The sequence below is a fragment of the Sphaeramia orbicularis genome, chromosome 12 (assembly GCF_902148855.1).
Source record: "Sphaeramia orbicularis chromosome 12, fSphaOr1.1, whole genome shotgun sequence".
Classification (NCBI taxonomy): Eukaryota; Metazoa; Chordata; class Actinopteri; order Kurtiformes; family Apogonidae; genus Sphaeramia; species Sphaeramia orbicularis.
Window position 1 is genome coordinate 61,183,841 of NC_043968.1, and position 25,262 is coordinate 61,209,102.

General features: G+C 38.3%; 1 protein-coding gene across 2 annotated transcripts in view; it reads right to left on the bottom strand.

Moving 5' to 3' along the window:
* The window catches only part of LOC115429952 (protein bicaudal D homolog 1-like), a 52,802-nt gene that overhangs the window by 4,186 nt on the left and 23,354 nt on the right, over positions 1-25,262 (bottom strand). The window contains exons 2-9 of one of the 2 annotated variants that reach the window (XM_030149791.1): positions 15,881-16,093; positions 13,491-13,643; positions 10,811-11,115; positions 9,995-10,193; positions 5,172-5,678; positions 3,970-4,148; positions 2,460-2,850; positions 876-1,070 (exon numbers count right to left, since the gene is read on the bottom strand). In XM_030149791.1, the coding sequence (XP_030005651.1) occupies positions 876-1,070; positions 2,460-2,850; positions 3,970-4,148; positions 5,172-5,678; positions 9,995-10,193; positions 10,811-11,115; positions 13,491-13,643; positions 15,881-16,093 (2,142 nt within the window). Of the gene's footprint in view, positions 1-875; positions 1,071-2,459; positions 2,851-3,969; positions 4,149-5,171; positions 5,679-9,994; positions 10,194-10,810; positions 11,116-13,490; positions 13,647-15,880; positions 16,094-25,262 lie in introns of both variants that reach the window. The other variant, XM_030149790.1, reaches the window with a different exon arrangement.

Sequence of the window (25,262 nt, forward strand, 5' to 3'; positions counted from 1 at the left end):
AATTAAAACTGTTGGACACCTTCTTTAGTTATTGTACCAATGAACTGTCGTATATCACATCAAATACCTACAACTGGTATATTCAAAGTCTTGCATTTTCACTGTTGCCCATCAAGTTTAACCCATAAAGACCCAAACAGCAACTGGCAACTCAAATCATCTACTGATATAAAATGTATGAAATCTGTTGATCCACTAATCCTATCAATACATGTAAGTAAACGATGTAAAACACAGTTATTCATCTTTTCACGGTCATCAGATATAACCCATTTGGAAGTTCAGAGGCTCTGTGGTTACCATGGAAACACTGTCATCTTCTACAACATTGATCCACCAGTAAAACCCACGTACTTTGATAAATAACAATTAATGATAGGTTTTACTAGAAAAGTCACTTTTTCTTAATGTTTTCTCTGTTTTTGATATAAAAACCCCAAATGTAATATCAGCTTGTTGTTTAAAGTACATGATCAATGACTGAAATATTGGAAAATACCTGATTTTCACTGAAAAAGTGCAAAATACAGAGGATAATATTGTGATAAATGGTGATAAATCACTTAAGAAAGGTTAGATAGAAAGAAAAATTCATTTGGGAACTGACACAAAAGTAGCACTGGGTCTTTATGGGTTAAACAAAATTTGGATTTTATTTTCATGAGATAGTTTTGAGAATGTGATTTATTCTTGATGGATAAAGTCTAACTGGGATGTAGTCAGTATGTATTCATTGCACCTGGTTAAAGGTCATTATGGATTTGTAGAAATAGGAATAAAAAGAGGAATGTGTCTGAAAATGAAAATAAAATGATTCCATCGTCATGGGCAACAGCGTATTTACTTGTTTGAGCTGATAACGTCTGCCTCCTCACCTGTTTGTTGGCTTTGAGCACCAGTCTCAAAGTGGCGATCTGCTCTCTTTTGGTGCTGAGCAGAGACTTGAGCTTCAGGATCTCCTCCATGCAGCTTTCCTTGTCCTTATCCAGCAGAGGAGCCAGTTCCCTGGCTGCAGCTCTCTGTCTGGACAGCTGGAGAGACCTGTCCACCGCACGCTGGAGGTGCTTCACCTGGAGGAGCACAGGGGAGAGGGGAAGGGGAAAGAGGGTGAGGACAAGAGGAGATAAGAGGATACAAGGCAGTCTACTGGATACTGGAGGTCCGTAGTGGACAGGAGAAAGGGGTGAAGAAGAAGACAAGGAGTAAAGGATGAGGAAGAGGAGAGAGAAGAGACTGCACAGCTGAGAAGGCATGATAAGAAGGAACAGACAGACCTCAGTTTTTATAACAGTGTCCCATCTAACTGAACAGAGGAGGTAGGGGGGAGCAGAGAGGAGCACTTCCAACAGATGTCAAACTAACACCTCTGTTGAGGAGCAACAATGAAAACTTTTACTCTGTTTTAAACTTCATTTTAATATGTAGAGGACAATGTTGTTTTTGGTCAGGCTGTGTAACCCCCCCATATGTTTTTATTTCAGTTTTGTTACTTTTCTATGCTTTTTTTACGACCTCCGCCAAAGAGGTTATGTTTTCATCATGGTTTGTTTGTTTGTTTGTTGGCAAGATAGCTCAAAAAATTTATAGACAGATTTTGATGAAATTTTCAGGAAATGTTGATACTGGCACAAGGAATAAATGATTAAACTTTGGTGGTGATCGGTGGGGGGGGGGCTGATCTGCCTTGGTGGAGGTCTGTGCTCTCCGAGTGCTTTTCTAGTTCCATATGTAATGATTTATTTCACTACAGAGAGAAATAACTGTAATATATTTGGGCAGAGTAGAGTTGACCTGTCATGCATCTGTCAGGAGTGAGGTGGATGTCCTACACAGACAGGTAGGGGAAGCCTGGGGGCATTAGGGGGTCTTTCATAAACAGAGCTGCTGATGACACAGTATGTGGTTATCCCAGTGTAATTTCATGTGTTACAGTACTGGTGATAATAAACACACAGTTACTACACCCTGAACACCTGGTTAATCCACCCATTGGTGCACTGCTACACTACACAAACTGCATCTGCCTATAACATTTCTGTTATGGTGGAGTGCTCTAATGTTTTACTGATGATCATAATGATGTACCCTTATTGATCTGTTTGAATGAAGGCCACACTAAGAGCAGACAGTGAACAGGTGAAGGGAACTCGAGTAAAAGGTACCAACAGTGGTATGTTTATTCACTTTGTTGGTCACAAAAGCCAACAGGTGAACAGGCAGCAGTCACAGGGGCCAGTATGTCATCATCAAACCACATCTGACATGCCCCATAACAGATAAATGGTTTTGATTGGCTGAACCCTTCAGTGGAGATCAGTTTTTAGTGGGTGAAGTACATCTAGTTTTCAGGCCACTGCTGAAATAATGTCAGCGTAACATAATGTATATTTGCTGGAAAGGAAAAGTTAAAAAATCAATAGAAAAGACTGAGAAAATGCATAAAGAGCAGTATATTTTACCTGGTCTCTGATAATGGCATTGAGGTTGTAGATGTTCATCGGCTCCCTGCGCAGCTCTCCGGGTGGCTCCAAAGCAGGGGATGATGATGATGACGATGATGAAGAGGCACTGACGCTGGGTGAGCGGGTTGGAGGTGTGCAGGGTGGCAGGCTTGGGTCAGAGGGCACCTGGAGGCTTTCCCTGTCCCCCTCCCTGTCCTCTCTGGTCACTTCCCCAGACAAGGGCTCTTTGGATGGAGACTCCGAGGGGCTCCGTGACTCCCCAGAGGTTGAGGTTGTAGAGGCGACAGCGGCCAGCCGCCTGGCGAGGCGTGGCGTGAGGAGGACTTTGCTGTTGTCTGTAGACATGGCTTTGAGACTGGCACTGAGGCCTCTGAGACCCCTGCCTTGTCTGGAAGAAATAGGAGAATGAACTTGAGTTTTTCATAGAGGAAGAATAGTAATATGATGTAGAATGAAGTCAAGAACCCTAAAAAGAATTTACAATGTATAGAGTTTCAGGATTGTTATGTCCTTACTCATGATCTTCCAGCCTCCGGCCTCATGCAGTAACCAGCTGTGACATTTGGGAGCAGGACTGTGTGTCTTAAGAAGGATGTTTGTAAATTCAAAGCCTTATATGTGGATTTTTAACAGTGTTCTGTCAGGATTTTTAAATGACAGATGTGAAAATCCTATAGGAAATGTCCTTCTATATGCTGTAAAATACACATTTGTAGGATTTCTATATTGGACAGAACGAATTGAAGCTTATTTGTAGCTGTTAATGGTAACAGCTGTAACACGTGATAACATTTTTCATATTTGGAACCTTAGCAATTCATTCTAAAAGAATATTAGGTCTTTAATTCAAGTCCTATGGCACCGCCTAAAAACACTGAGCCTCTATCTGTGGCTGAGAGTGTAACGCTTTGGCACTTACAAGAAATCTGTCTCTAATACTCAGTTTTTACCCCTCGGCTAACTCTGGACAGAGGGGTATTGTAATTGTTTTGTCGTCTGTCTGTCTGTCCATTCTGGCCGATGGGGAATTTACACAGCATGTTATGTGGTATTCTGTGAACATGTAATTGTTTGACTGTTCTATAGTTTAACTCTGCATCAACATTGCACTTGTGTCATCATGAGTCAGAAATCCAACTGTAAAACTTTTTTGTGTAAAGCACTAAAAACAATGAAATACATTCTCCATATGACATTTCACTGTCAACACATTTCATTGATTAGACATTTATTGATCACTTGGTTGTAGAAAAGAGGACTATAACTTTACTTTGTCAGGAATACCGGACTGTTTATGGGTTTGTGCCTTATCTAGTGGTCTGGAGACCCCTGGAGGTCAGTGAAACAATTTGTTATGAATTCTAAAATAGTGCTGTAATATTCAAAATGCAGATATCTGTAGATGGGGACCATTTGTCTCAGTAAAACAGGCATATTGTGGTGCACTGAAGATTGTATCCAAAACATTCTAACGATCATTAACTTTAACTCAGAGCTAAAATGAGACCTGTAATAGTCCAGCATCACGCGGTTAGGCGTCTCATTGTTGCACAGACAGACGTGGTGGTAGAGTTGGGCGAGCTCCTCGCTCAGCGTCACCAGCTCGTCCTGAGCTGCGTTCAGGGCCCCCTGACTTTCACTGGCTGATGACTGAGCTGCCTGCAACTCCAGCTCCAGACTGGAGATCTACAAGGAGAAAAGAGACGAAATGAAAGCAGGGTCTTTGTTGATATCACAGCTCATTATCATCAATAAAACCAAACAAATTAAGATACGGCATGTGAGACATTCTACCTACAGAGGAACCGTGTATTCACTGAAGAAAAACAAATCAAACACCTTATCTTGTAATTATAAGATTAGGATCTCATAGATATAATATATCTCTTCTTATGATTACAGGATAAGTTTCTAATTTGTTTTGTGAATGTAATATGCTTCTAAACTACCAAACAGTTCTGTTCAGGAGCTTTTTGGGTTGATTACATGTTCATTTGGTGCTTATTTATTTATCTTTTTTTTTTTTTTTTTTTTTTACTGTTCATTCAACGCAACATTAAATAACTTTTAATTTACAAGTTTTCATTTATGTTTTGTTTTATTTTCAGCAGGATGAAAACATTGTGTGAAGTAGATCTATTGACACATACTTGACCCAAAGTATATGTTTTCTATCTATATATCCATAGATATTTCAGCTGTTTTTTATTGCATCTTCTATTTGCACTTAAAAGGTGTGAAGAAGGTTTTACACTTGGCAGAGGTGTAAAAGTGAGTGTATTGATTAGCAATAAAAGGGATTAGGTGCAATGGACACAGGTTAAGTGAATAATTATGTGTGTCTGCATCTGGATCAATGAGGAGACAGAAATGCTATATTCGATAGTATTAGAATTAGTATTATTAGTAGTATTAGTATTAGAAAGACAAATCCAGTGAAACAACGCTGTAGTATGTATATATCCACACCGGCGTTTTGGTTTGTGATGAAATATCATGTAATGGATAGAAATATTGGATGTCTTTGCCTCGTCTAGAACTGTCTTTTGCAAAACTCAGTGAAAGTTTCACTCAGTTTGGCTGAAAATCTAATTATTAATATAATTTTTAAGGGCTTTAATACATGATGAGAATAACAGGTGAATATATCCAGGTTCTTTTTCATCATTTTCACTATCTCTGAGTGTCATAATCTCTGTGTGGCGTTACCTTCCGTTGGCCTTCGCGGCAGCTCTTCCCCAGTGAAGTGACTTGTGCTTCCAGCTTCTTCAGTTGAGTGTCTCCTCTTTGCTTCTCCACCATCGCCCCCTCCCCACACTGAGCCAGCCGTTCTCTCAAGGTCTTCAACTCTGCTTTGAGTTCCACCACCTCTGTCACAGCGACCCGGTACTTGCACTGAAGGATCTCCAGACCCGGCGTCTGGTAAGAGAACACTTGACTTTTGTTTACAGTTGCATTCTTATCCTCCTCGTTTACACCTGCCTCCTCCTCATCCTGGTCCAGGTCCATCAGAGCCTCGCGGTTGAGCTGAGGCGTGGCGCTGCATTGGGCTTCGTAGGCCAGGTGGGCTCCTCGATGTAGGCGGCGCAGGGTAGTAACTTTCTGACTAAGGCGAAGGGCCTTTTCGTGCTGCTCGTTCAGGGCCCCCTGGGTGTGCTGGAGCTGGGTCTGAGACTCCTGCAGGCTGGTCATCAGGGCGACTTTCTCACGCTCAACCTGAAGGAGGCAGCAGAGGACACGCTGAACAATCACAGATGTGTCATATACTGTTTTATATGGAAGCACAGTGAATTCACTATGCAGTTAAGTTAGGTATTAATCAATCACATAACATGGAATGTATTGAAAAATGCTGATATATAAAACCAAAGCAGCAGTAAAATACAATAAATGACAAGTGTTTTTATTGATCAATTCGATACTACAGTTTGAGACAAGTTTGGAGACACTGGTTCCCATGACATGGATGTTATTTAAAAATTATTATATATAGGTTGGTTAAAAGTTAATAATAAAGTACATTTTAGCTGGTGAATTTGACTGTGTTTTACAGTAACAAGTAACACAAGATACATGTTAAACTGAATAGACCTGGCTTTAACTCATTCAAATATTGGAAAAATGTGTAAATCGTGACACCAATGTCACAACTGGATATATTTATGGCATTATTACTGTCAAGAAGTTATTATGGCTTCACACAGGGGGGTGTACTCTGAACAGAGGCAGGATTTATGTGACCCATGACCTCTACAGCTGAGACAGTTCTAATCTATTTTAGTCTGGCAGTGTAATCAATGAATATACCATCTGACATTTTAGTAAAAAAATCTAAATTTACAGTCACTAATAAACACCTCTCTAACCAACTGAGCTCATGCCTACAGATACACTTAGCAAATTAAACACATATTTTGACAAAAGGAGTCTGAGGGTTTTTGGGGTTTTTGTGGGTGTTATCACTTTCTGTCACACTATTTTTGTCAAACTACATTTTTAAAAAATGCCCTAATCTGTGATGAATACACAATTTGGCTTGATTTTGTGAATAAAAGTGTATAATATATATTTTTAAAAAATCAACTGATAATAATAATTGACTACAACTATGTGACTGTTTCACCTTTTCATTTCTCCTTAAAGACCTAAACCTTTCCTAAATACTTGGTCATCATTAATTATAATATTATCTTTTGCACATTGCATTTTTCTGTGAAAATCAGAAATAACTGAGGAAAAACTGACTTTTTCAGCAAAATATATCATCAATTGAACATAAAAAGAAGCATCTACGTCCACTGCTGTTTATAAATCTACATGGGTTCCATTGTTGAATCAGTGTTGCAGAATATGATGGTGTTTTCATGTTCTCTACGGAGCCTCTGAACGTCCAAACAAATCATGTCTGATGCCAGTAACAAGATAAGTAACTGAACTGTACCTGAATTATTTAAATGTATTGATAGGATCAGTGGTTCAAAAGTTATTAAACATTTTAGATCAGTAGATGCTTTTGGTCACCAGGAGCTGTTTACGTCTTAAACACAAACACACAAAAAATTGTGAGCAAAAATCTAAAAAAAACAAAAAAAAAAAAAAAAAAAGACTTTAGAGAGAACAGCAGTGGCGGCACCAAGGGGGGGCATGGGGGGGCAAATGCCCCCCCCCACCCAAGTCACAACCTTTGCACCCCCAGTTGCCCCCCCACCCAGATTTGGGCAAATCTTTGGGAAAATTCAGGCAACAAAGAAATATGAAAAATCTGTCAATGAAAGCGTACATAACACATTTTGATACACTTATAATACAACCAGGCAGACAGCCCCCCCCCGCCTCCATGCACGCATCTATAGAAGGTTCTCTCAAAGGCCAGCTGGTCAGTGTCCAAAGCCCCACTAGAGAAATATGTGAAAGTAGATTGTACCTATTAATAATCATAACAGAAAGTCTGAGTTGTTCATGCTGTAGTTTTTAACAAATACCCTGAATACATTAAGTGTTACCTGATTTTACCTAAAATTGTCCTCTATATAAAGTGTAACGGATAGGCTATACATTATTTATTAATTTATTTATTTATTGCAGCCGCTAAATCGTAAAGTGTTAATTTTGCGCTATGCGTGAAATTTTTTTGTCTGCCCCCTCAACATTTTCTTTGCCCTCCAGTTGCCCCCCAACTTTTAAAATCCTGGTGCCGCCACTGGAGAACAGATTAATTCAAATTTGTTTAAACACAAAAATATAATCAAATACTTGTTTTTACATAACATTACACTCAGGTAGGGCTGCAAAAACAATCACTCAATGATGGTTAATGTTGAATAATTATTATTTTCTCCATAAATCAATAGATTTTTACGCAATAACCGAAAACAGTGAAAATGTTTCCCAAAGCACAAAATGACATCCTCAAATATTATTCAGACCAAAACCTCTAAAATATTAAGTTTACTCTCAAAAGAGTAAAAATTTAAAAAAAAACAAAACAAACCTCAAATCTAAGAGGATGGAATGTTTACAATTGTTCAGACCAATTATCGATCATCGAAATGTTAATTAATTTAACAATTGACAGCTAATCAATTATTCTTTATACTTTACATTCAGGTATTTAATACTATTATCTATAATTATCTAAAATCCATCCATTACTAAATCTAAACTCAAGTCAAACACCAGGATTGCCACTTTTCTGTACCATAAGTAAATACTTCAAGTTCAATCGAGTGAAGAAAGAAACAATACTGCAGTAAAAGATGGTATTCATTAACATTTAAAAAGAGCATGCAAGGCATCAGTGAAAGCCACCCCGCTACAGGAGCGTGGTCGATAGTGTAGTGTGTCAGCTGAGATATAAATAAGCTCTTCCTGCAGACCAGCCTATCAGAGAGTCTGCAGACAGCAGGGATGGATGGGATTACACCTACAGGAACTGAAGCAACCAGATGTGTGAACACCGCCACACACACACAGTCATAGAGATACCCAAAATATACAACTCTGCGGCGATTAGAGTATGATTTGATGCACCTTGTATAGCAGCGGTGAAGTCAGAAACCCAAGTAAGGCAGGGAAGAAAGGCATAAAAAACAAAAAAAAACAAAACAAAAACAAGAATATATGCCAACATGAGAGGTTGAAAAGGGGAGAAAGTGAAAAACAGATCGTTGCGCAGTGGGGATACTGTATGTCACTGTGGCTTTACAGTAAATTATTAAAAGCTTTGTTTAGTTCAGGAGTCTGCTGCTGGATTATAACAGAACATACTTGAAAGAAACAATGAAAACTGTCCTAATATGAAGGGTTTGTTTGTCTTTTTACATTAAACCAGACAGAGATAAACCAAAAGTAAATTTTTCAAAGCTGATATAATGAAGATAGTTTATTTACAGCTGTCTGAAAGGAACAGTCTCTGAGTTCATTACATGGCAGCAAACATGTTTTCTTTTGTTTTTAGAATGAATTTTGGTCATACTGTCAACTAATACTCTTGGATAGGGATGCAATGATTCCATAATTCTTAGCCAAGGCCGATGCTGATTTCTGTTATTGTTTTTGTTTTGTTTTTGTTGTTGTTTATTATTCTTAGTGCTTTCATACAGTGTGCAGGACTTCAGACAGGTCTTCCAGTCTTGTGTTGTTCTTAAAACAACACACTTAAACAAGGTGAAAATATGTCTAACACATCATGTCCTAGCAGGTCTTATTTACTTAACCCATAAAGACCCAGAGCTACTTTTGTGGCAGTTCCCAAATTAATTGTTCTCTATTTCTACCTTTATTAACTAATTTATCACCAGTTTTTTGGATAATATTATCCTCTGCATTTTTCATTTTTTGATGTAAATCATGTATTTTCCTATATTTAATTCACAGATCATGTAGATGTTCATAAAAACTCCAAGTCAATTCAAAGTTAATTCTATGAAAACAGAGAAAAATGAGCAAAAAGTGTCTTTTTCAGTCCAATCTCTCATTAACTGAACAAAACCCAGTGTGTCCATCCACTGTCATGGATCCAACTCCATCGGTTTTACTGGTGAATCAGCGTTGTAGAAGATGACGGCGTTTCCACGGTAACTACGGAGCCTCTGAACTTCCAAATATGTAATATTTAATGACTGTGAAAAGATGAATAACTGTATTTTACACCAATTATTTACATGGATTGATAGGATGAGTCAATCGACAGGTATTAAACAGTTTAGATCTATGGATGGTTGGTGTCGCTGGTGACTGTTTGGGTCTTTATGGGTTAATAATGCACCTTCTGTTTATTGCTGCTAAACGACTGCTAGGTCTAACGTGTGTGTGGAATGTCTGTTCATTGGTTTTTCTTGGTAGTTCTCCTCGTAGTAGTTCTTCTCCATTAACTGTTTATTGGTTAGTCTTTTTCTCATCTTATCATCGTTTGATAATTTCATTCTAGTATTTGTTACTAACGTCTTTAAAAGGCAGTGACCAACACATTTTAATTTCAGCCTGTGTATCTAAATGAAATGACACAGATAATCTTGAATCTTGAATCTTACTGTCATCAGCTGCTGCTTGAGTCTCTGGATCTCCGTTATGTTCATCTCACTGAACAGGTCTGACGTCGAAGCCCCCTCAGCTTTCCGTCCAGACCCTCGGCAGTCTCCATTAGATCTGGGTAGGGGCCCCGGGGTCGTCCCAGCTCCGGTCCCAGCTCCAGTCCCAGCTCCGGTCCCGCTTTGTAGATGGCCGTTACATCTAAAGGATCAGCAGAGTGCACTGGGATTTTATCATATGCATCATTTTATCAACTCAGACATCTAGTTTACAGCTGCCAAACCGGTATTGTTCTTTAACCCATAAAGGCACAGCTTTTCTGGTGACGTAATTTCTCTCTACATTTAACCATTACCAAGTGACTTATTAATATTTATTAAAATATTATCATCTGCATTTTGCATTTTTTCAGTGAAAATCATGTAGTTTCCAACATTTAATTCACTGATCATGTAGATGTTCATGAAAGCTCAGAGTAAATTCAAAGATTATATCAAATTTTGAAAGTGAAAACTGAATAAACCATGACTTTTTCAGCAAAATATATAATTAATTCTACATAAAAACAAACGTCTACAACCACTGTCATTTATTAAACTCCATGGGTTTTACTGGTGAATCAGTGTTGCAGAAAATGATAGTGTTTAAATGTTTGTTACAGACACTATGGATGCATCTGATGCTGCTGAAAAGCTGACAAACTGAATTTTAGCTCAATTATTTCCATGTATTTACAGGGTTAGTGGATCAACAGATATTAAACATTTTAGATCAGTCGATGCTTTTGGGTCCTTGAGGGTTCAGTTATGGTAAATAACCTTGATGGCTCCTCTGAGTTTGGAGAGAGTACAGTGGTTGGGGTTGCAGTGCCACTGGGTGGGGCAGAGGTGAACGTCAGGTGGGCGCTGCCGGTGTACGCCACGTCGCACATGCTGAGGTGGTGGACGAGCTCCCTGCGTAGGTGGTTCTTCTGCTCACGCTCACTCTTCAGAGACTCCAGCGCCTCCTCCAGCTGAGTGTCAGAGATGTCCTTCAGACGGAGGGCATCCTGGAGTTGGCTGTTCAGGAGCTCCGTCTCCTCCTCCAGGACCTTAATCTCATGCTTCAGGCCTTCATACTCCACCTGAGACAGGTACGAAGGGACATGGAGCTCAGTGGATGAACTCAGGAAACCAGTGAAGTGACAATAACATGGAGCTCACAGGCACAAGATAGAAGATATGACCTGTGAATTTACCCTTAAGACCTAGAACTTTTGTTGTAGTGACTTCAAAATGATTTTTTTTCTCTATTTTTGCATTTCCTGGGTGATTCATCACCATTTATTTTAGTACTATCCTCAGTGAAAATCAGGTCTTTTACTAAATTCAATACAGTGGGGGAAAATATTTTTGTACACCCCATGCATTTATCATACATTGCATTAAGAATCACTCTTACTTGAACCCCAAGTATTGTTCTGTTCTCCAAACCCACATTCTCAATTCTGCACACCCACTGTTTCATTGAGGTCAAAACTGGATGTTTCAGCAGATAATGAAACACATCTAGGACATGACATGTTGAAAATGTCAAGAATTCAGCATGTTTTTTTTTCATGTTAACAATGAACAAAAAAAGCATTTGCATATGTTTGTGACCGATGCAGCCACACCTTCTGAAACACAAAAAGGATGTTTCTGCAAATATGTCATGATAATATTTGAGATTGCTTAAACTTTTAAGGCTGTCCAAAAACTTATGTCATTACTGTAGTTGTTCATAAAAGGTCAAGTTAAAACAGAGGAAACTGAAGAAAATGTGACTTTTTCAGCAAAAATATATAATTAACTGAGCATTAAAACAAGTCTACAAATCTACAGCCACTGCTATTTGTCAAACATACATGGGCTTAACTGCTAAATCAATGGTGTACAACATGATGGTGTTTCCACGTTCACTATGGAGCCTCTGAATGTCCAAATAGATCATACCAGATACCAGAAACAAGCTATGAAACTGAATTTTATCTGAATTATTGAATCATATTAACAGGATTAGTGGTGCAAAAGGTATTAAATATTTTAGATCAGTTGATTCTTTTGGTTGCCAGCTGCTGTTTGGGTCTTTGAGGGTGAAGGTACTACTCTATATTTCAATCAAATCAATCAAATTTTATTTATATAGCACCAAGTCATAACAAAACTTATCTCATGACACTTTACATATAGAGCCGGTTGAAACCAGACTTTCAAGACAATTTACAGAAACCAACAGAATCCTCCAGGAGCAAACACTTGTGACTGGTGACAGTGGCGAGGAAAAACTTCCTTTTAACAGGCAGAAACCTGGAGCAGACCCTGACTCCTGGAGGATGGTCGTCTGCCTTGACCATTTGGGCTTAGAGGGTAAAGGAAGAGAAAAAGAGAGAGAAAGAGAGTGAGAAAGAGAGAAATAGAGAGAGAGAGACTGGGGAAGTAGGGGGAGACAGATGGATGCAGTTGATGCACAGATAACTGAACCAGAGCTATCAAAAAGCAGATCAGCTGGTGCTGGCACAACCACTAACAACCAGAACAAATGTTCATGACAGTTGATACTACTACTACTACTACAAATCGAGTATGGATTCGGGAATCAGCAGTCTTAGATCGAGTCACTGGACCTCAGGTTGGTTCTAGTTAGCCCACTGTGAGGTTCATTACATTATTTGACAGCTCAGCTTTACTTTGTGGTGGTTTGTGTTATTTTGTCAATTAAAGGAGTGATATTTTACTTTTTTAAATGAAATTATGCATTTTAAAACATTTCCCTGTGGTCTACATAAACTGTAAATGCTATGTTTGGGTCTGAATTCTTCATTAATTCAACTCCACAGGTCCATCTTTAACCCTATTTCTGAGTAATGACACAAGAAAGGACGTTTTGAGCGCTGGCCCTTTAAATGCAAATGACCCCACCCCCTCCGGGCTGTTGGCTGTGCTGCTCTGTCCCATTCAACCAACAACTGAACATTTTAGGTAATCGGCTTAAAGTCTGGACATATTTTCAGTATGGACTACAACCACTGCTGCTGACAAACGATTATGTCGTACTTGGAGAAATGTTCGTCGGAAGTCTTGACCTTATATGTGCAAATGTTGTGATGTAAGTAGTTATAAACATAACAAATTAAGCAGGAATTAAAACAGGTTGTAGAATTCCACTCGATTTTTTTCTAAATGAATATAAAAATAACTTTGCAGCACCTGGAAGGTTCAAACTCATACTTTTTGAACTATTCGGGTCCAAATACACAAATAAATGGACCAAAGACTAATAAAAGTGGGTTTAGCAAAATATGACCCCTTTAAGGACTTAGTGCATGTGTCCAGCTGATAATGGTTCAACTTTCTTGCAGATTGTCTAAGCTGTTTTATTTACACAACCTGTAAATCCGCCCTGCTGAAGGCCAAATGTTGAAACACGTTAAGGTGATCATTTCAATTAGTCAGCGAGAGACTTGTGCAGATTTAATACCTGGTTCTGTTTGAGTGTTGACACCAGCTTCTGCAGAGAGATGTTCTCCTCCTCCAGCTCGGTGTAGTCCTGGAGCAACCGCGACTCACGAAACTTGTATTCCCTAATCTCTTCTCGCATCCGACTCCGCTGCAGCTCCAACATCTCATTACTCTGCTGAGACAAAGCACAAAGACAGCTGGGGTTGAATACTGTTTTATACTGATATACAATATAATTAAGGAAATCTACTGGGGTAGTGAGAGAGACAACAGTGACATATTCCCTTGGAAATGCTCTCAGTTTGTGTTCATTCCACCACATATGAGCAGATTTTTATACAAGCACACTAGGTGATTTTTAGTGTTTTAGATCATCTTTTTTAACAGTAAGCTTATTTAGTAAACATTCTATGACTGTCAAAGTTATTAAATATTCACATTTATTTGAGCTAACTGCAATTATTTTGTATAATTATCTCCATTCGACTGTATGAAAACAGCCTGATAAAATTAACTAAAAATGTCAAATTTCATTACTACTTGCACATTGTTTTCTAACATGTGAAACTGGACAAACACTTTTATAATAGCATTATCTTGTTGCACCCTCTGCACCTTGAGGCACTTCACTTCTTTGTATCCTTTACCTTTAAGACTGGATGCTTGCTGAGAAATAAATATTTTAGTGAGCACTGACAATCCTGTTTTCAATGCTGGTTTCAGAAAAGCCTCAGGATTGTTATAGGAGATGCTTTTTGAATAATGCTTTAGTATTAGAATTTTTTTTTCTACAGATTTGTGGTAAAGCAGGTGAGAATGCACCATATGAATCCCCAGTTTTCTGCAGTCCTCATATGCTTAGATTTAACAGTGTTTGGATTTGACTGTTTAGCCACAGAGCCAACATTCTACAGTTATTTCCACACAAACAGATACCCCAGCTTTGTTTTTTTTGTAATATATCTGGGTAAAGCCATGCATGGGGTAGGAAAACATTTAGATTAATGTCGGTTTATATTAAGCATAAAGCATGATGTACTGTACGCTGTTTTTAGAAATTGGAATAAAATTTGATACCCTTTGTCCTGAAGGGACACATGGTGCAGAGATTTCGAAATATTACAGTGGACGTCTTAGATTTATGTTACTTTAACTATGACTTGGGTTTTGTTGACTTAAAGGTGCTGTATGTAAGAATTATGCTCCCAGTAATCACGAAATGACCCTGACTGTCACCAGACATTAAGGAATCATGTTCATTTCAAATACTGATATCACTGACAGTAGTAGTCCAGCCAGACTATTTACATTTGAAAAGCTAAGTGTCAGCCCCTAAATAATGCTTATGTTGTCATTTTGTGTTTTGGTCTGATGCTCCGCCCATCACCTATCTGCCAATCACCAAGTCAGTAGCGTTTGGGCATCCAGGTTTCCAGTTCCCACTGAGCTGCAGCTGGAACATTTCTGATCATAAATGTCTGATGTTACTAAACCTAAAAGGCCTCTTATTATTCCCAAATACGTCATGACAAAGTAAGAAACAAAATAAGGATATGTATAGTGGATGCTTTTGAAACATGGAGACGGCTGAAGAGGAATTTGAGGAACCGAAGCCAGCTCTCCTGTGGTCTCCCCAGGTTCTCAGTGAGACTGTGGGTCCAGGCCGTGATGTCTTCACCTGGTCCGAGCCACGGTGTTTTCTCCCAGGTGAGAGACCGTGGTCCGGCCCCAGGAAAAACCACTGCGGCCCAGTCCCGGGAGAAGAGACCATGGCCCATGTGAAGAGACTGGGCCCAGTGTAAGTACCAGTGTAGGACTCATCACTTGCAATGGTAGCTCCTTGTACTAGACGCTCATGCTGGATCTGGCAACCCTTAGTCTGGGGGGAGGGGGAGGGGATACCGCACTCTGCAATATTTTTAATGTGACTGCAGTACCAGGTTTGGTCACAATCCTACATACGACTCCTTTAAGCGTTGTTAGCTTTGTAATTATTGCTTTTGTAAATATTTCTTAACACTTGAGTCATAGTGTCAGTCACTGCAAGCAAGTAAATTCACATCATTTGCAGTTACAGAACCTTTTTTGTGAATCTGCAGCTTATTTCACCACTGTAGTCAGGTTTCCACATAAGGGGGCCTCAGGTCTTAATTCACCAAAGCTGGTCAACATGAAGGTTCACTGTTTTGTGGGTGTGTGTAAGTGGCGCCATCCATCTGTTCTGTCCTGGTCTTTGTGGTCCCATCCACCTGTTCTGTCCTGGTCTTTGTAGTCCTGCCCATCTGTTCTGTCCTAGTCTTTGTGGTCCCATGCATCTGCTCTGTCCTGGTCTTTGTGGTCCCATCCACCTGTTCTGTCCTGGTCTTAGCGGTGTGGGCCTACACTTCTGTACTGCTGTGCTGTCCGTACCTCCCGCAGCTCCTGTAGTAGAGTACTCAGGTGCTCATTGTCGGCCTGTGCATTGGCGGCAGTAGACCTGCTGTGCTTCAGTTCTGACTGCAGCTCCAGCAGGCGGCCCATGTAATAGGCCTCTTTGGTGGCAGACTCCTGCAGGAGCGTCTCCTCGTTGGTCTCCCCATCCTCTGCCACCTTCCGCTGGGTGGAGTAGGCCTGGCCAAACGCCTGGATCGGAGCAGGGACAGACATGAGGACAAGGATGTTTAATGTGTTAAGAAATGGCATTCCTCAAGAAGAAATGTTACACAAGGCTGAATGATGCAGTTCAAATCTTATAGAATCTTGTATGAATCTTGTGAATTTTATGTTACAGCAAGGATATAAATCACAATACCATCTATTTTCTTTTTTCATCCCTTAAGTTTTTTTTTTTGGTAATTCCAAAGTACCTCTTCATAAACCAATCCATGACACACTGATGTTTCCTCTATGCAGTTTGCAAGCATGTGGAGTCACCAATAGGACCAAACTGCTGACAGTATTGCTGAAAATGCATTGTGACATGATATAAAACAGGGGTGTCCAATCCTGGTCCTCGAGGGCCGGTATCCTGTATGTTTTAGATGGATCCCTCTTCGAACACACCTGATTCAAATGATAAGTCTATCATCAAGCTCTGCAGAAGCCTGATAATGACCGTCAGGTGTGCTGGAAGAGGGAAACATCTAAAACATACAGGATACCGGCCCTTGAGGACCAGGATTGGACACCCCTGATGTAGAAGGTAAAGCATAATCTGAAACATAACACATAACATGACAGACTTCAGCATAGTGTTAGGTCATGGTGTTAGGTCAGTGTCTCTAGGCAGCTGATCTCAACACCAGCCCACTCAGCTGACTATCTTCCATGAATCCCAGTCATTTATTTTATTTAAAGTATCCTATTTAAACTGCATTATCCTCCTAAACTACGAGCTTTTTCTATAAACTGCCTCCCAACACATCCACCTCTAACTCCTCCTCCTCACACTGTGTTGACTTAATCAATATCATGATGCTGATGTTGATTCCTGCTCTGTTCTGTTCCCTGTTGCGGTCTTGCTGTTGCTCCCCCTGCCTTAGGCTTTATGTCCCAGAACAAAAACATACTAAATATAACTTCCTGAAGATAAAATGACTTTTCTTTGACAAAAGTGGTCCTGACTGGAATTATGAGGACTATTAAAAGGAACCACAGAATATTTTCTCATGTATCATACACTAGAAATGCATTTGCCCTCCCCAAAAAACATGCAGGGTTTTTAGGCCTGTTCCAATAGGAAAACCCTTCCTGGTTCCTAGTAAAACCTTTTATAAAAGTTCCATCTGAATCCTTTCCACAGTCTGATTCCAGAACACATAATGACACACTTCTGTAGTGTAATGATCATACCTAGAAGCTTCTCTAAGGGTTCTATTCATAGCCTTTCCACTTTATAAAAGTGCCAAGTGGAAGGAACCCTCTGGACAGCTGCTGGAACAAAAGTGTGGTGATTTTTGAGAACTACTATCAGGCATTAAAATACCTCTGTTGCTGTGTAATTCAGTTGCAATGGAACGATATATGGGTTTGCAGTTCTTGTGAATAGAAGTTCTTTGGCAGAACCTTTTTATATTACAAAGTTTCCATGGTGTTCAACACAATTCAGACATACATACAGAAATGGGAAAAAAGGTGTTTGGATACCCTTAGAAGACACCCAATCTCAAATACCATCTATGTTATGAAAGCAAAGTGGCCTCTGTGTGCATGCATACAAGCATGCATGCGTGTGTGTGTGTCTGGAGATTCACACAAAATCTGGAAGAGGAAGAGACTAGCAAAAACAGCAAATTCATATCAATGTTGTTCAATCAATGTTTCCATGTTCACTATGGAGCCTCTGAACGTCCAGATGGGTATATGTGATGACCATGAAAAGATGACAAACTATATTTTACATCAATTATTTACATGTATTTATAGGATTAGTGGATCAACAGGTATTAAACATTTTAGATCAGTAGATGGTTTTGGTCACTGGTGCATATTTGGGTCTTTATGGGTTAAACACAGATGATGAACACTTGAAGAACTAAACTGGTTCTTTGGATTAAAATGGTTATTAAAACTCTTCAGAAAAAACCCTTGCAACCCTTACTTCTAAGAAATAAATCCGAATGGTAAATCCACTCTGTTAAAGAGAGGTGAGCCATCTTCGGTGACCTCATGCTCACTGTAATGTTCCACCAAACCACTCCACTCCCTGCTCCACTGAACAGAGGAAAGACATATATTGAACTGAGGATCAATGAACGGAGCCACGCCAGACTGAGCTTAAACTATAGAGAGACAGTGAAAGAGTGTGTGGGAAACTCTCTCTCTCACTTCTTCACATCCTTCTCTCATCTTTTCTGTGGAGGCTCAGAGGGAATCTAGTCGATGTGCAATTTGGCTTAGGTGTGACTGTGGGACTCATATATTTGTATATAGGCAAATGGAAGCTATGCATTCCCCCATAGTAGCACTACTTAGTTTTAACACAGTCAGCTGGAAGATCCACAGCTGTCCCCTGTTCCTCAGCTCATAGACCCAGACTATAGCCCTGTAAAACACCAATATATGATTTTACAGTGCCAAAGTTGTTGCATTGTAGTGTCCTATGAATTATGTTCTAGTGCAGAGAGGTATTTCATTTTGAAGGGCATAGTAGGTTATGTGGATTGGTAGCAGTGTTCATTTATTATTTATAGGAAATCCCTTGGGAATAAAATTTTTTTCAAGGGAGACCTGGCCAAGAAGGCACACCACACCATACAAACTTAAACAACTCAAGCTTGACAAAGATAAATAGAATATAATACACATAAAAAATAAGAGGGAAAAGAAGGAAAGGTACATGAGACAACATCCAGCTACAAACAATAATTACACTCTTCAGTTACATAGCTTCTTAACAGAATTTGAAATTCATTTGAGTGGACAAAATTATTTAGTTGTAGAATATTCTGAAGGTTATTCTAAGACCAGGGAGAGAAATATTAGTACACTGATGTATAAATCCTGATAAATTTGTATAGAAGATGTCTAAAGGAAGGAAAGCTATAACAGCTATTGACAGGTGATAGAACATTACACAGGTATGACAGGAGTTTATCTGGGAATGATTTATAAATGAAGTGATGTTGACTTCTCAAGTATAATGACAGTAAAGAAACCATATCATAGAGTCCAAAGTGAGGGGTTTTGGATGATGCACTGGATATAAAAGCAAAGCAATTAATTAATACACTTTATTGCAGACACAGGTCTTTAAACCACAAGCACACAACATACAGAATAAATAGAATAAAAAGGATAAAAAAGAATAAAAAGGAGATAAAAAAATTAGTGAGACAACAGCAGAATACAGACAATAGAATGTAGAAGATGCAGGGCTTTTTCTGCCTATCATTATATTTCTTTACCAGGTGTTCAATACGCACTCTAAAAGATGGCTTATCCCCAACTCAGATACCCAAATATTTACAGGAGGATTCTTTTCCATCTAAGTTTGATCTGACACTAAGCTCTGTACATCTGTTTCATTTGTATTGTACTGATGTGCCTCTTCCCCTCGAAAAAGAGATTTTATCTCAAGGGACTTCCTGGTTAAATAAAGGTTAAATAAATCTGCTTTTCATTGCATTAAGAACCAGTTTCTACCTCTCGGCCAACTTCTGGACAAAGGGGTGTAATGGCAAAATTACTTATATCCATATATTCATATATATTTCATATATATTTCATATATCATATAGGCTTCTAACTCTATTTCAGATATATTCATGTCACTGTGTATTACAGAGCAGTTTGCACCTCTTTTGTGTTGTGTCCAGAGTAGAAGGCCAAGCCAACATTTCTCACAGGGGTCTTATCTCTAAGTTCCTGACACTAACCAAAACACTTTCCACACATCATAATTTTCTCATGGGAGACAGAAGACTAAAGGGTGATTTGTATTTTTGGGTTCAGACCGTCTCAGTCTTTGTCTGAGGGGTATCTCTTTCTATGGAGCTCCAAATAAAGGGATTTCTTTGACACTGAACGTTTGAACTTATCCTTGTTTATTTTAGACGAATTAGTAGAGTAATATTTTTTCCATAACAGGGGTATTGTAATTGTTTTGTCATCTGTCCGTATGTCTGTCCATTCGACGACATAATCACATTATCTGAAAAATGCATTGACATAACTGCACCAAATTTATACTGTGGATGCATCTTGGCATGGAGCAGAAGCCTGTTGAAAATAGGTAATCTTGACCTACTTTTTCAAGGTCCAATGGTCTTGTGCAGTTATAATATCTGAGTATTTTCCCATATAAATATGTATGTAATAACTCTTACACAACGACAATCTAATCAAAATTATACAGTATTAACTTTCAAAAGAATCTTACACTATATGTAGCCGAGTGGTATTAAAAATGTGCAGCATGTATGTTTACAATGAGGCCTGTAGTTGTTCAAAAGTAGCCTGGAAATCAGCAACAGCCTGACAAAGAGAACAGGCAACTGAATATATTGTTAGATTATCTGCATATACATAGATGCAGTTTAGCTGTAAGTTGGTTCCTCTTAATGTTATTTCTAAGAATAAAAAATAGGACCAATGGCCCTGTAGCTTACCAGCCAAATGAAAAGCTTTGGGAAATGTATCGAGATGCCATTTATTATCACCCAGTTCTGTGTATTTATTATATTACAGAAATAGCCCATGTTTTGATCATATTCCAATCAGATCTGTAAAAAAATTCAAATTCCAACTTGATATCATTGATACTTACTGATTTATTGGATCAATCCACTTCCTATCTGCTATAATGGGAAAATTTTTCAAAGTGGCACCAAATCCAGAATCAGATCCGGATCAAAATAATTTCAATACCTTGTGTTGACATCATCATAAAGAAGCTGTATACCAAGTTTGAAGTCAATCAGAACTGTAGTTTCGGAGAAGAAGACGACTGAAATTTTTTCCCCATAAGAGCCCATGTTAAATTTTCCATAAGTTCCCAGATCTAGAAGAAGATCCTGATCAGCATGTGGCCATTATGTTTTGGTCATCTCCCCATCAGGGCTGGACTGTAGAAATTTCAACTTGATATCATTTATATTTACTGAGTTATTGCATCGATCCACTTACTATCTCTTATAATGGGGAAATTTTTCAAAGTCGCACCAAATCCAGAATCAGATCCGGATCCAAATAATTTCACTAACTTTTGTTGACATCATCATAAAGAAGCTGTATACCAACTTTGAAGTCAATCGGAATTGTAGTTCCGGAGAAGAAGACGATTGAAATTTTGTAATGGACGACAGATGACAGACGCCACCGCTGCCGCCGGACGCCGCATGACAACAATAGCTTACGGCCTGTTGGCCGGTAAGCTAAAAAGGCACTACAACTGAACCTTGGGGGATGCCCATAGAGATCTCCAAGCCACTTGATACACTGCAGTTCCCTCAGCCTCAGAAGTAAATGACATTTTATTCTCTGGCTTAAAAATAATCTGAAAAGGACTCTAATAGATGAAAAAATGTAAGGCTGTATATCATTTGATTTGTATTTGATGATTTGTAATTTGATTTGCATTTTTATTGTTTTTACTTAAGTTTATTATTTCAGTTATATCGTATTTTTACTTCTTTTTTCTCTTTTTTTCCCCCTGCGTATAGTTTATTTCCAGGGAGGTATTCACATAAGCCTTTTTGGCTTCTATCCTGTCCTGCAAAATGATGTTACTTGTTTGAATGTTGTTTTTTTTTCTCTTGCTGTTTTATGATGTGCAGATAAATAAACAAATAAATAATTCTTCTCAGAAATGGTAAACTTACTGTATTTGAAGGCAACGTAAGCACCCACTGGGAGGCAATTTAACAGCAGCAGGAAATAAGGCAGCCTTGACACATGTAAGGGACGACATATTGATTGTACCTATGAACTACCTCATGGTAAAAATCCCCTACAGTTAATGAAGCCGGAGAGTCGTTACTGCTTTAACAAATGGGGTCCAGCAATCTGTTCATGGTTATGACTCTTCATACTTTGACACACAATACCAACATGCACGTTAACATATGGTGCTATAATGTTATTTATTCAGTAAGCATGGTGTAACCTCAACCTGCACCATGAAAAATCACCAGCACTTGAATTAAACTGCCATCCATCTGTGGGTAACATATAGCACACCTGAAAAGACTGCCTGCATGCTTTAAAAATAAAACCTGTCTGCAATTTTGCTCCGTAAAAAATAACCCTAATGAAACAATATTTCCTCTCTGAAGGCTGTAAAGTGGCAGCAAACTGCAAGCGGCGGTGAAGGCTGCTCAGTCATTTCCTGCTGCCGCTGACATAAGGCAGGTCATTCTGTACACATCATGAAGACCGAGTGGAAACAGGTAGAAAACACACGCCGAGCCTCTCCGTTATTTTATTAACTCGTGATTTCAAGTGTCCTGAGGGGCCTCTATCTACAGGAAAAGATGAGCGGTACGGTACAATGGCAAGAACATTTAAGCTTTGAGATTCATGGCAGTGATGAGCCCACATTCCTTATACATAAAAACTATAAGATTACAATGAAATTAGTTATTGATTGCGCCTATAGACAACAGAAAATGAATAATACAGCAATTCATAAAAAAATTATGCAGTAGGCATGTGGAAAAAGTACTAAAGCATCATAGTATCATATTTTTGCATATCAGGCGTATTTTATCATGGTCATATGTCAAAAATGTGAAACTGGAACAATTTTGAAAAATCTTTTTTATCTATAATAAATGTAATGATTCCAGAGAGCAAAAACAGGTTACAGAGAAAATATGAATAAGTTCAAAGCAGTGCTATGCAAAAGTCGACCTTTAGCTTTGTTGTTTTTGCAGTTTTGAAGAGTATAAACACTGTTACCCATAAAGTTGGAATAATTTTGTTTTCAGATTCATTTGCCTTTTTATTTATATCAGTATATCATTAATCATCTTTCATCAGGTACAATGATTACATACCAGTTACACTTTATCTACCAAGAATAAATCACATTGTCACAATTATTTCATGAGAAGAAGTCCAAATGTTTTATTCCAACTTTATGGGTAAAAGTGTATAAATTATTTCTGATTCTGACAAAAAACTGAACTAAATGGGCTGTAAAAGTTAAAGTCACTATTTAGTGTGACCCCTGTCCCCATGACAAGAAGCCAAGACAAAAACCATTAGAAACATCTGATGCATATAAAACCTCAGAAAATTAATACCATAAATGTCATATTGTCTGAACAAAGGGTTAAAATCATGTGAAGTGTAAATGGAGGTCACACGATAGATAGATAGATAGATAGATAGATAGATAGATAGATAGATAGATAGATAGATAGATAGATAGATAGATAGATAGATAGATAGATAGATAGATAGATAGATAGATAGATAGATAGATAGATAGATAGATAGATAGTGTAAGGCAATTTTAACTTCTTTATTTAATCCCTATCTCTGTTCCTGTATTCTTTCCGAAATACCTCCCCACTGCATGCTAACTTTCCCGTACCTTTATCCAAACCCTCCTACTGTGTGTGTTAATTTTCTTGGAAGGTAACAAAAGGTGACTGTTTGTTAAAACCTGGGGCTCATCACTCAATCAAAAGGCCCTTTGAAGAAACTGGAGGTGTCACTTGTAAATGGGATTCACCCTATAAAAGGTGGATCTTGTGAGAAACTCTTTGTCTTTTCTTCACAATCGCTGCTCATGTGCAGAACTGACCTTTCTTTGCAAAGAAATAAAATCTTGTTGGCTGGCAGAAGTCTCTATTTCATTATTCACTAGCAGCAGTGCAAAAATTTCCATAACAATAGACAGACAGACAGACAGACAGACAGACAGACAGACAGACAGACAGACAGACAGACAGACAGACAGATAGATAGATAGATAGATAGATAGATAGATAGATAGATAGATAGATAGATAGATAGATAGATAGATAGATAGATAGATAGATAGATAGATACTTTATTAATCCTGAGGGAAATTCAAGATTAAATACAAACACTTTGGTTTATAGAAGTAGTTTTTTCCCCGAAACCTTTGTTTTAATGCTGTAAATACTTCACATATATACAGATTGTATTCAAATACAGAAACCAAGAGATGCATATGTGTGGACATTAAAAGTGTACTAAACCAACAAACCTAATGTTGGCTCAGGACTTTTACCTAGTACTGTATGTAAAATATGCGTACATAAATTGAAAAGCTGTTGTTGAAAAAATAACACAAAGTATTTATACAATAATAACAGTGACAAAGACATTCTTGAGAACTTGCACTTGCACTTAAACCTATAACATTTATTTTTGTTATGAAATACTACTCTATATTTTCGAGTGATTTAAATGACATTATTAGAAATCTTATTCTCGTCTAGTAATATGAACACATCTACTTTGTGTTTTATGATGTAGTATCAACAATGGATGTCTTATATTTATTTCATGGCTTAATCATGGATTTGTAACATTAAAAATTGTGAATATTGTGAAATATCATGCATAAACATCACTGCCACCACCTTTTCTAAGACACACAGTCTAAATACAATAGTCTTGTATTTTTAACAGCTTAAAGGGATTTTGAGTCCCCATATTGTTAACTGACTTATTTTGTCTTTTATGTGGGAGGATGTGTTGAATACATGCCTGAATATAGACACAGTAAGTATATATATACGTTCCGATGAGTCCATCCCAACAGGACTTGAGTGTTTATGACCAAGCACAGAGTGTTTGATAAAAGGATCCGCTCATATCCTGTCACGTCGGCCTTTCCCTCCACAGATACAGTAAATGAAACCAAGCCTTTATTGGCCTCAGTGAGTCAGCGCTATTGTTGGGAAGCAGACAGAGAGATTACAAAGAAATTACTATTTCAGATAAATGAAAAAATGTTGTGCGTGACTGGTTTCATGTGGCACAAACAGCTGTCACATCACAGAATATGACTGTGCTTTATCTGGTTCTTCGAGATCATAAAAAGCAGATCGGAGCTCCTGCTATTCTTGAAGGCTGCAAGAACTGAAATACTGATAATAAATGTGCTTTATGGTCTGTTGTTTCTTGGTAATCTGCAGAATCCATGTGAAGAACTTAATGTAGTGACCTGCAGTGAGTATGAGTAGTTTTATTATTTGTATTTCATCGAGCAGATAAAGTACAATATAATCTGTAACTAAATACTTCTGGAACTGACATTTCTGATAATCCATGATCTTGTAAAATATTATAAATCAATAATCTTATTTAAAACATTCAACAAATTACTACC